The sequence below is a fragment of the Dysidea avara genome, chromosome 13 (genome assembly GCF_963678975.1).
Source record: "Dysidea avara chromosome 13, odDysAvar1.4, whole genome shotgun sequence".
Taxonomy (NCBI): domain Eukaryota; kingdom Metazoa; phylum Porifera; class Demospongiae; order Dictyoceratida; family Dysideidae; genus Dysidea; species Dysidea avara.
The window spans coordinates 3,463,149-3,474,804 of NC_089284.1; the positions used below are offsets into that span (position 1 = coordinate 3,463,149).

General features: G+C 39.9%; 4 protein-coding genes across 5 annotated transcripts; 2 read left to right on the plus strand and 2 right to left on the minus strand.

Annotated features, from left to right (window-relative positions):
- Positions 1-78: 78 nt before the first annotated feature.
- Positions 79-3,120, plus strand: LOC136242907 (RNA-binding protein Musashi homolog 1-like). Of its 2 annotated transcripts, none has more exons than XM_066034408.1 (14): positions 79-294; positions 347-387; positions 450-531; positions 649-742; positions 892-933; positions 991-1,080; positions 1,134-1,182; positions 1,244-1,326; positions 1,377-1,449; positions 1,584-1,631; positions 1,692-1,775; positions 2,170-2,322; positions 2,623-2,777; positions 2,830-3,120. In XM_066034408.1, the coding sequence occupies exons 1-14, from the start codon at positions 131-133 to the stop codon at positions 2,896-2,898; spliced, it is 1,227 nt and encodes a 408-aa protein (XP_065890480.1). In that variant the 5' UTR covers positions 79-130; the 3' UTR covers positions 2,899-3,120. The 2 variants fall into 2 exon arrangements, with proteins under 2 accessions (XP_065890480.1, XP_065890479.1); XM_066034407.1 differs by having other exon boundaries at positions 80-294; positions 1,689-1,775.
- Positions 3,065-9,022, minus strand: LOC136242861 (putative N-acetylated-alpha-linked acidic dipeptidase). The gene is made up of 15 exons (XM_066034353.1): positions 8,876-9,022; positions 8,474-8,737; positions 7,590-7,887; positions 6,814-6,936; positions 6,551-6,734; positions 5,922-6,108; positions 5,481-5,658; positions 5,309-5,425; positions 4,768-4,899; positions 4,262-4,341; positions 4,111-4,195; positions 3,663-3,912; positions 3,512-3,599; positions 3,363-3,455; positions 3,065-3,315 (listed from the first exon to the last, which is right to left on the minus strand). The coding sequence occupies exons 1-15, from the start codon at positions 8,935-8,937 to the stop codon at positions 3,126-3,128; spliced, it is 2,331 nt and encodes a 776-aa protein (XP_065890425.1). The 5' UTR covers positions 8,938-9,022; the 3' UTR covers positions 3,065-3,125.
- Positions 8,824-10,890, plus strand: LOC136242906 (uncharacterized). The gene is made up of 6 exons (XM_066034406.1): positions 8,824-9,143; positions 9,299-9,409; positions 9,462-9,596; positions 9,860-9,988; positions 10,065-10,200; positions 10,251-10,890. The coding sequence occupies exons 1-6, from the start codon at positions 8,931-8,933 to the stop codon at positions 10,775-10,777; spliced, it is 1,251 nt and encodes a 416-aa protein (XP_065890478.1). The 5' UTR covers positions 8,824-8,930; the 3' UTR covers positions 10,778-10,890.
- On the minus strand, positions 10,756-11,655 carry LOC136242939 (E3 SUMO-protein ligase NSE2-like). Its single transcript, XM_066034442.1, has one exon. It carries the CDS (start codon positions 11,598-11,600, stop codon positions 10,866-10,868), a length of 735 nt encoding a protein of 244 aa, XP_065890514.1. The 5' UTR covers positions 11,601-11,655; the 3' UTR covers positions 10,756-10,865.
- Position 11,656: the final 1 nt, after the last annotated feature.

Below are 11,656 nucleotides of genomic sequence, written 5' to 3' on the forward strand. Positions count from 1 at the left end.
TCGTATTTAAGGCTCCTATCTAAGGTGTTTTCAATATTTTTTGCGAGTAATTTTCTTTACATTTATAAAAATAAATATATTTTAATACGGTCCAGAAGCCGGAAGCATACACCATACGCCCTGATTGAGAATGCCGGTTGCAGCTGAGAAACAGTCGTTCGGTGCCAAGGAGCAAGACTCGGAATCTTTGCCTGCAGGCGTAAGCGAATTAGATGATCCGAAAGAACAGAGCGGGGATGTTTTTGAAGCTGAGGGTGACATCCAGTCACCGCTCGTCTACAAGCAACCGCAAGGGTGCGTGCATGGCTAACCTAGCTAGTTGAGTGTCTACCATTTTCCTCCGCAGGAAGATCTTTGTCGGTGGAATCAGCTGGCAGACATCTAGAGGTTGGTGTTAACTCGTAGGCACGCGTCTATCATTTACAAATATGTTACTTACGACCCTGCAGAAGCAATGAAGAATCTGTTCGAAAAATTTGGAAAAGTATTAGAATGTCAGATAATTCAAGACCCAGTTACGAAGCGATCAAGGTTAGCGTGGCGCTCTGCAAGTGTCAAATGTGTGTATGTATTTGCGCACCTGCAAAAGCAGCCTGTGCTTTGTGTTCACGTGTCCATATGCATGTGGTTATATTCTTCTCCATGCAGGGGCTTTGGTTTCGTTACGTTTGAAGACCAGGAGAGCGTGCGCGGAGTCCTTGATGCGCACGAAAGACAACCGCTAACGCTGGACCACAAAAAGGTGGGCTGACAGTTTCAAATTGTGGCCTGGCGGTATAAAGATAACTGTTAAATGAAGCCGTTGCAATTACGCCGGCCCTCCTGATAATATCGCTCCGCCTGTACATTCCAAAAACCCGCTGGGTTATCTACGTGTGTTATGCTTTGCAGATCGACCCAAAAGTAGCTGTTTCAAAAAGGGATGGAAATAGGGTAAGCAATAAGCAAGTTGTCAATTGAGTGTTTGAAAAATAGCTGGGCACTTTGCAGGTACAAAGAAATAAAAAGGTATTTATTGGTGGTGTTCCATCGGATGCCACAGTCGCAGATATCATCAATCATTTCAAGCAATTTGGGGATGTGCGTAACTCTGTTAACCTTGTTAAAAGCACATATTATGTAAACTTGCACAGGTTAAGGATGCCCAACTAATGTATGACAAAGAGACAAGAAGACATCGAGGTATTGTGATGTCGCTTGTAACATTTTGTATGTACTTTCAGTATTTTTGTATCCTTTAAAGGATTTGGTTTTGTGACGTTTGAAACTGAAGAAGCAGTAGATGAAGTTTGTAGCATTCAATATCATGACATACGCAATAAGAAGGTGACTTCAATGCATGCAGTTGTTTTATTGTTCTCCCTCGTCTTTCTCAGGTTGAAGTCAAGGAGGCCATTCCAAAAGATGCCATGATGATGCAGAAAAATGGCCGACTGGTCTCCTCGCAAGGTTGGTAGCAACAAGATCTACTTTATACATTCAACTCTGTGTGTGGGGACACAGTGTTGTTAAGTGTTCAACGAGGCATACCACATTACACTACAAATGTCACTGTACCTGATGACCATGTTTTTCTCTAACAGGTTACAACTGGTCTAACCAGTACATGCCTTATTACCAGTATCCCTGGGGTGAGTTTTTGTTATTTAAACTTCTTTTATTTTTATCCTACATTTTTCATCCCTCAGCAGCCATGATGGCAGGATATGGTCCATATATGTATGGCATGGCAGGGAGAAATGGCTATCGGGCAAGAACCCGAGATTATATGCCAGGTTGGTAAACAATAGTAGCTTACACATTATCTTTGCTATTTGAGAAAGTGTGTAATCTACCTTGACACAGTAGAAAACTGATATTGTATTTCAGTACTGTGATGCTAAAAATGGGCCCACTGCTGTTACTGATAATTAATAGAATGAAATTAGTTTAACAAGGTTAGGATTTGGTAAAGGGTAGCTACATGGGCTGTGTTGTCCCAATATGTCAATGGCTTGTACCATCTTCATGGTGGCTTGGTAACTTGTGTGTTATTGAAAGTTGAAATTACATCTGTAACTGGAAGCCCCAAGCAGCAGCTATTAAATCATTACATGCAAACATTTTTTTTTGTTTTAGAATCCTCCAACAAGTTGTACTAAATAATTATGGTGTTTGTTCTTGTTATAGCAACAACATATTACAACACTGGTTATGTGTCTCCTGGAGATCAGACCAATTCGGGAAATGATTACTACGGCTTCCCTGTGAGTGTCTGCAGTCCAACGGAGACCCAATCTCTCAGCACTTCAAGTGTTGATTACATGACAGACTCCTTTCAAAGTAATATACCATAGAGCAGGTTATTGTTGCAAGGTCCAAAATTTTGCGGAGCAACTAAAATATCCTCTAGCATAACTTTCTGCAATTGTTTGAGACACGTAATTCTACATAAATGTCTTTGGATATTATGATGATGCTAAGATAGCAGCAGATTTTGGCAAAACTGCTCACTCAGAATTTTTCAGTCTGCCATTGAAACTTCCATTTGCAAATTTTGTTTTTTGGATCTTGTACAACCAGCTGTACAGTATGATTGTGTAGAAGGGTTGAGCTTTCAAATAAACATGTTTTAATTTACAGACATGAGTATCACATCTTATGGACACACCCCTACTATTCCAAGAGGGATGTACCCTACATTAGCCGCTCAAATGAACTCTAATGGTAGTTACCGTGGTGATGTAACCATGGTGAGCGCAGCAACCAGCAATACAATGAATGGAATCACTTCACCTGTAAGTCCTGTTACAAAGTTGTTCATATTTTTAAAATCTTATTCTCTCACAGAGCTACAATGGCTACAGTGGAAACAATAGTGCTTTCACACTGGTATCAACCCAACAACAGACATACTGAATGAAGCTCTTCTCACAAAAGGAGCTTTTAAAATCTTCATTTTGGCAAGACACTCTCTCCCTTCTGTATTATCAATATACTAACTCCCTCGAATGCCACAATATTTTTTATATCCTTCACATCCAAAGAAATTGGCACATGCCAATTTTTGGTCTGCACCAAACAATCTTTTTAAGATGTTATACTTTGTTGACATCAAAAATATAATAAACAATATCATTATGTGCTTATATTATTGGGTTGGTGTATTGGTTAAGTATCTGAGCTGCATAGCGCAGGTGTACAGCAACCAGCGAGAGCTGTCTGTCCACTTCCTGCCAGTCAGCAAAAGTTGTAGCATTAAACATTGCGTCCACCACACTTGGGAACACTGAACCAGCATAGTAGTTGATTGCACTTGGAGCGAATATTAGATGCCTGAAACAGACCACAGATAGTATGCACCAGTAACTAACAATACGTACTTGTAAATCGGTCTATTGGGTAGCCCATCAGGGTTGAGGAATGCCCTCTCCAATGACTGGAGTTTGTTATTCAATATACGACGGGCATTATCACTGTTTTGGTACACAGAAGTGAGTACAAAACTTCAAAAAAAGAAGAGCAAAGTAACCTGAGGGTCTTCTCTCGTGCATGGTCTAGCTCTGCCTGAAAACTGTTACATGCACTGATGAACATTTCAATCGAAGCATTGAAGAGGGCTGTACACATTGGGAGTAAAAAAAAAACGAGTTAATAAAATATTTACAAATACTCCTACTCACTCAAGGTTATCTGATGATCCAATAATGTTTGCTCATTCTCTTGAGCAAACCTGTTGGCCTCGTATCTCATGAACACTGCATAGTCAGAGACATTGTAGGGTACCAGTGGGGTGGTTGCTATTTGGAGAGCAACATTCAACCATAGAAGTCCGATAGTCCGGTGATACTCAAAGTCAGGATCTGCAAACTTTGTCATCCAGTAGAAGGTATCATGGACGGAATGGTAGACTGGGTAGCCATGGTATTGTGCCTGTGAAAAAAACATTTGGAGTAATACACATACCATGGATGTGTTCCTGGTTTTACAAATAGAAGTGTACTTGCTATACATATAAGCCACAAGCTTATATTTATTTTATATAATATACAAATTTAATATTCAGTGGCAGATGTTGATATTACATTAATCAAATGAAAGTACTGTTGTGTTAATTATGATACCACTTACCGAGTCATAGACTAAATTGAAGGATGTTATTCCCAAGTTCTGTAGAAATATGGTATAATCACTACCTGATCCAAGGTTACCAATGCTACACAGTGAAGATGATTGAACTTTACACTAAAGCAAATGTACATGCACACACACAAAAACTTACTATGGTCTTGTGCCAGGCACAGTATTGTAATGCTCCCATTGGTCATACACTGTTGGGAACTGAGTATTAGGACATTTGGTCTGTTGATATCACAGGGTAGAATGAAAACAAACAAATACACAATAAACAAACATATCATCATGCAATGAGAAGTAGCTTATGATGTGTGTAGTAAATAGACAAATTATGACATGCTAATGTTGCCATAATGTGCCATAATTCTCACCAGGTTTTGTCTCATATCTTAAGATACAAGATAAAAAAGATGAGCATTGTATCCCTCAGCAAATATCGTATTTCCTTGGTTAAACGTCACACATTCCATACTTGACAATCAATTTTGAAAATAAGGGCTTAATAATTTTAAACATAATTTTGAGCATCAAGTAGTAGTTTGAATTGTTGCCACATCAATTTTTTAAGCTAAGGTAATAAACACTGCAGTGTTTAACTAAATAAATACAGTATGCACACCACACCACACCACTTCACACAGGTTTGTGTACCATTTTAGTCGCCTCATAAATCAGATTGTAGAGAAGAGGAGTGGCAGAGAAGACGACATAGTCATGACCTGTAACAGATGAGTCAACATTGAGGTAGACCAGGCTTCTGTCCAATAGTAACTTTGACGTGTCCTGCGAGTAGTATGGTGAGCATTACACACGCACGCACGCACGCACACACATGCACTCACACACATACATATACATGCTCCTAACAACTTACATTATAAGTTACTAGTACAAAATGAGATAAGGCTGGGGTAGTAATTAGTTATCTAACACAATCTACAAACATTACTCCACACCCTGCAACATCAACTAACCAACTGTAATGTACTACAACAATTGTGTAACTGGAGGAAACCCACTACACAAGTGACCAACAATAGTAACATAGCTAACAAGATGAGAGATATTCACACAATACACACACGGAACACACACAGGAATGGTGCAGTTGATCAACAGGATATGACACATCTAAACATTGGTGGGTGGCTCATTTGCTCCACACTGTACATCATACAATTACATAACATACTTGGGCCCATTCAGATGATCCCAGCAGGCCATACTCCTCAGCATCCCAACTACACAACACAAGGGTACGCCCAGGACGCCATCCAGTCTTCCTCAACTGTCCCAACACATTGGCTATCTGTGTGGATGATGCACAAAAAATAGAAGGGTGGGGCTAGGGGTAGTAGCCACACCTCTGCTAGTACTGCAGTGCCACTACTTGGGTCAACACCACCAAACACCCACGCATCTCGGTGGTTGCCTAGCAACACCAACTTGTCTGGTTCAACATGCCCATAGATCCACCCAATCACATTCTTTATAGTCTTGTTGACGTACTCATTGTTGACTTGCAAATAAACAAGAGAAGACCTAAGAAAAATAATGATAGGCTATCCACAGGAACAAACATAAAAAGATCTGCCATTTTTCTAAAACATGAAAATTGTATAATGATACGTCACTTGATGGCCACCTTCTTATTCTTAAAACTGCCAAGTATGTAGGTCCAACACATATCGATCTTATTCACTAACAAGACTAATTCTTTAGTTACACAATTTTTAGTCCCACAAAAGGGGGTAGAGATTTCACTGTATCAATTTGTTCCATTTTCAGGCACACAATTCTCATACCCACTATCAAACTCAGGTCCAATCTTGTAAGTGATGTTGAGTTGACCTTGCCAGTCAGCTGGTGCGTCGTCTCCACCAATACGAGAGAGAAACTGCATGGCATCTTTGTAAGAAATTGGCTGGACTGGTATACTGGGGACTACTTTAGCATCCACAGCATCTTGATACAATCGACGGTGTGCTCCATCTGGAGAAAAACCAGTCAGTAAACATGTTTAATGTTTCATGAGACATAAATTTCAATACCAGTAACTGTCAATCTACACAATTTCAACAAATATGGTGATCTTAAAACCATCGGTGGCAAACAATAATGAAAAAGTGTTAACAACACAACTGAACGGTGTGTATAAACAAAATCTTGTTGAATGCTTTACCAAGCATGTGTGTGTACACTCAATAGACCTGTTCATCTCATTACAGAGCACATGTTAATACCCATATTGAGCTGACAATGTAGTCAAATAACTTACTGAAAACATAAAAAGTGAAGCCATGCTACCTTTACATTAGCTACGTACATTAGCAAGCCCCATAATCACACACATAACATTGCTAACATGTCTCTGTTATTAATAATCTTACACTCTAACTAACTACTATAAATGGAGCTAAGTAGCATGGTATACCTATTGCTGGTAGATCAGGTGTCAAGATATCTCCCACTCCATTGTTCAGGGTACCACGCTGCAATCCTGTGTCCGGCAAACTCACACCCTCTGGAAATGGCGGTGAGCCACCTCTTGGTGCATACTCCTCTGGATCAGAATATATTATCAGCCCCCTGCAGCCATATTGCTGGGCAAGTGATGCCTAAAAATATAAGCAAGCAGAAGTAAAACTTTTTGGGAGTGAGACAATTCAGCGGCATTCAACTACTGTACAAGCCCACCTTGTTTCCACGGAAGATTTTTGCATACCTAGCGATGCAAATTGAGTCACTGAACTGGATTCCCTTAGAGACAAGAAGTTCAAAGTCTTCATGACGACCATAGTTGACATATAGAAGCGATCCCTGCAAAACATAGCAACGTATAACATGTGGCTTCACACTGCAACAAGATTACACACAGATATTAGAGGAATGTTGAACAATCCATCACTGATCTGTACCACATAATGGCAGATGTCCTACAAGCATCACTGGCCCATGCTTCTTCTATTACATCAAGCCTTACATGAGTACATTATAATTAACACTTTTAGATATTCTTAATAATGTTCAGATGATTAACGGCCACACTACTGTATATTAAAATTACACTCCACAACACATACCAATCACTGTATCACAAGTGACTGTTTTAATAGGTGAAAATGTAATACACCTGTCTGTGTGTATGTCTATATTTACTCACATAATTAATTGCTTATCGTTTGTGTATCTGTCTGTATGTCAGGTTAGTTACTATGTCGTGCTACCATGTATGTCACCATGTATCACAACATACATGGTTAGCTACCATGTATGTAGGGATTTTTTTGAGGGGAAAATGATTTTAGCGGATTGGCAGCTATCCATGAAATCGAAATTTGTAGTATGAATATTATAAAACACATAAAAGATCCTTAAGAAGTTTTCCCCTCAAAAATTTGTATGGTGGAAATCTGCGAAAAATTTCCCCCCTGTTATATGGTACCGACTTAACAAGACAGTCAGCCACTCACATTGGCTGTTCCAATACCAGAAAAGGCATTAAATGGAGGTGCTACATCAGGATCATCTTCACCATCCACCAATGGCTTCTCCAGTGTCGTGTTGGCTACATACACAACATTATTCATGTCACTACTGGACACAATGTTGAGCACGTTAAGCGATGATCGGTTAGGGTAGGTCAGCAATACAGTGTAGTTTGTGATCTCAACGTTGTCAAAGCCATATGAGCGCCACTGAAGTGCCAGCTGCTCAGCTAGTTTGTTATTCTGATCACTACCAGCAATGTGTGGGTGTAGAGTGAGGTTCCTGTGGAACAAGAAACGTACAGCATTTTACAAGCAACTTTTTTAAGTCACAAAAATGACAGTCATCATGCATAGCTTGCACTCTCAAATGCAAACACAGAACAGTAACATATGATGTCACAATGTGAAAATAGGTCATGTAAATCTCATTACTGTTAGATTTTTTTACAAAATGGTCACAATCCGATGAGACTTTGTACATGATAGCAAGAGTTCATAATATAAAAAGAGTTTTATATTATGAACTCTTGATGATAGCTAGATTGGTAAAGACAGTGTGGACGGTTAGCCACGTCAGAACTGTCTATGGTGCATTCAGCATTTGTACAGCTTCTGGCACTGCAGTTCTCTAAGATGAATGTTCACTATTATAAATATCAACAAAAAATACCAGACAATAGTAATAAATGCATTGAGTAAGTAAATATATTGCAGGGAAAATTGCAAAAATCCTCTACACAGTAACATATACACTGGTTGGCTACATTGTGCTAGCTATCATCCAGTGATGGTCATATCTAAAATACAAATGCCATACTTGGCATGTTGTGATTACATCATGGACTATTTATAGAAACACTCCTTACATGAGATTGTCCCTAATATTTTCAGCCTTCATCTTGTCAGCAATCACCTCCAGTACTGACCTACCACCCACCATCCTACCCCATGTCTCTGCCTGTGGGGCTCTACCATCATTATGACTGTCATTGTCATGAAATGCTAGTGCCCCAATTAAGAGACCCAGGATCACACCAAAGATGAACAGTGCAGCAGACAGTGTAAATATGATCCATGGTCGATGACGAGCTATACGGCCTCCTGTCCATGTGAACGTTGGAGACCTTTCACTGTGAGAAAAAAAAAAACGGTCATAAAGCCGTATAAACACACATGTACAGCAGTAGAGTTTCCTGGGGTGTGAAGGTGTGTCTCTATCACGTGCTTCTGGATGTACCTATACTAAGTTAAATTCACTCTCAACTCACTGCAATGGAGACGATTCGTCATCAGTTTCAACGAAAGAGTTAATTTTCTTTGTGGATGACATTTAAGCAATCACGTGCTAGTCTAACACGTGAGGAAGTCAAGGTGTATCCCCTCGCCATTACGTATTTATTTTCTGATGAAAAAGACGAGATGAGGGCGTTGGCACTTTCCTCTAAGTTCTACTTAGCGTTTCTGTTATGTTTTATTGTTAAGGGAATAAACAGCGACGAGGAAAGTTCTAAAATACTAGTCTGCGACGACGGGGTGGTAAGTGACAGACATGTTTTCTCTTTGTTTCCTGTAATCCATTTGTGGTCGCTCCCGAATAGTAACGTGGCGGTCGGGTTATAAACGACCGGTGTACGTATTTATATTGTAATCAAACATGAAAACACTTTTTCACACATTTTATGCACCCTTAGTCCGGAATAAACGAAGATTTAGAAGATTACAAGTGCCGTGGACATGAATTCCAGCTTACAGATTATGAACTCCCAGCAGGGGAGAGCGAATGTACAGCGCACACACTACCAGTAAGAATGAACAATGTATGGATAGTACAACGGTGATGTGTGTGTTATACAGGCTGATCATGTTTGTATGTCATCACCAATTGTATACAACACTACACCACCATCAGGTGGTCCTCACAGGATGATATGGCCACAATATGGAGAGTATAGTTATGTTCCGCCTCAACGATGGATACATTCTCTGGAGGTATGGTAATTTTGCTGACTGTCGTGATGATTATGGTTGACTGTCATCACATCATTACAGTGCAATGTTGTAATAACCTGTGTATCAGGTGACACATTGTAACAGTTTGTGTAGGTGTTGCTTCTTAGTCATGTCAAGTACTTAAGAGAGATGTTGATATATTCATGTTTATACCCTAAAAGTACCTAAAGTCTTGTAAGCTATACTGAGGGGCACACCCTTTTATATGGTTTGTTTGTTACATGGACAATGTGCCTATATAGCATGGAGCAGTGGTGTTTCTGTATCATCCATGTGCTCCTAAGGATCAGGTAGCAGCTCTGCGGCGCCTGGCTAGGTCATGTTTATGGAGGCATATCATTACATCATACCCTCACCTTACACAGGACAAGGTATGTGATGCTTCCACTCTAATAGTTTGGTGCATGAATATCTATGTTCATTGTTGTTTACATTTTCCATTTGTAGCCTCTGGCTTTAGTTACATGGGGATGTGTCTATCGGATGTCATGGGTGGACGTTGAAGTAGGTGAAACATGGATCAAACAACATGCACTGAAATCTGCCGAGGCACAAGTGGCCTTCGATGGCACCTACACTTTTGGTATGTGACATATAGGGATAATGTGTGTTCATTTTTTTTTTCATTGGTAGGCCTGTTAACTCCTGCTACAATTGTAAGTACTGCTACTGACAGTGAACTTTGTCCCAAGCACCATGAAGGACCAACAACTACTAATACAATTGCTCATACCACACAAAATAGTACTTCTAGTTCAGTTGCCAGTGAACAACTACCTACAGCTATACCGATAATAACTGATACCATACCATCACCTACTACAGAATCATCTAAGACTGAAATACCTAATGAATCACACGATTCAACAAATGTGGTTCTAAATAAATCACAAGGACAGCATTCCGTTAGTGGAATAAGTATTGCTTCACTAGTACTACTAACAGGAATATTAGCCATGTTGATGGTGATTGGTATGTTGTGCCTACTGTGGCGCCGTTACCCACCTCGCAAGAGACATGGCAGATATAAGAATTTCTTACCCATGTCATTACGAAGTGACACTGGTGGTATAGCCATCCCTACAATTGGTATCCCAAGAAGTAATAATAGAGCTGAAGCAGAAATACTTATACCAGATGATGATGATGATGAAATATAAAGTTTTTATCATATTATATGAAAGCTAAATGCATTTCCATAGATAATTTTGTATAAATCACTGTTTAAATTGTCCTTTTTTATTATAATCACAATTGTACTGCTGTATCAGAAGTGTGCTTATCATACTTGTCTTCTCTGATCTTGCGTTTAACCTTCCTGGCCACTTCTTTGTCTGGAATGAGGTTAGGCAACATAACTGGCTTGGTGCAGCCTCCTACAGGACACTTGACTGATGATTTTCTGGTCAACATCTGACAGATAGCAGCCTTGCTGTAACAGTGGTTGCACAGTTTATTCCTGACTGGATCTTCAAAGTACTTTCTAGTGATGGGACAGTACAGGGCCTCTTCAACTTGTGAAAATATCAATCCAGTGTCATCCATTGGCTGCTGTACAGCTTCCTGATTGGCCCGGATACTTGTTGGCTGTTCTGTCTTGTTCATGTTATCAAAATCTTTCAATGCTTGATGTGATTCCTGATTGTCGTTGCTTTGTGCCACTATTTTCTGCAGTTCATCATCATACAACTTAGCTAAGTCTGGTACCGTCTCTTCACCAGTATTATTGCTCCGGTAAAAATTCCGCATCGCATTCTTACATTGCTCGGTTGCCTTAGACATTTGGTTTAGTTGTATGTCACTACGAACGATGGACAGCAGGCTGTCCCGTAGTGAAGCTATTTCACGTTCTTGTTCGTCTAGCTCACTCAAATCCTCTGCAATTCCTATACATTTAGTAATTATCTCTTCAATATCACTGGAAGTCTTCGAATAAGTGCGGACACAGCCGTCCACACTGGAAATCGCAGCATGTTCCGACATGCCTCTCCGGTGCGTATTAATTAGAAACGGCGGGATATTTCATAATTTTCACTCAT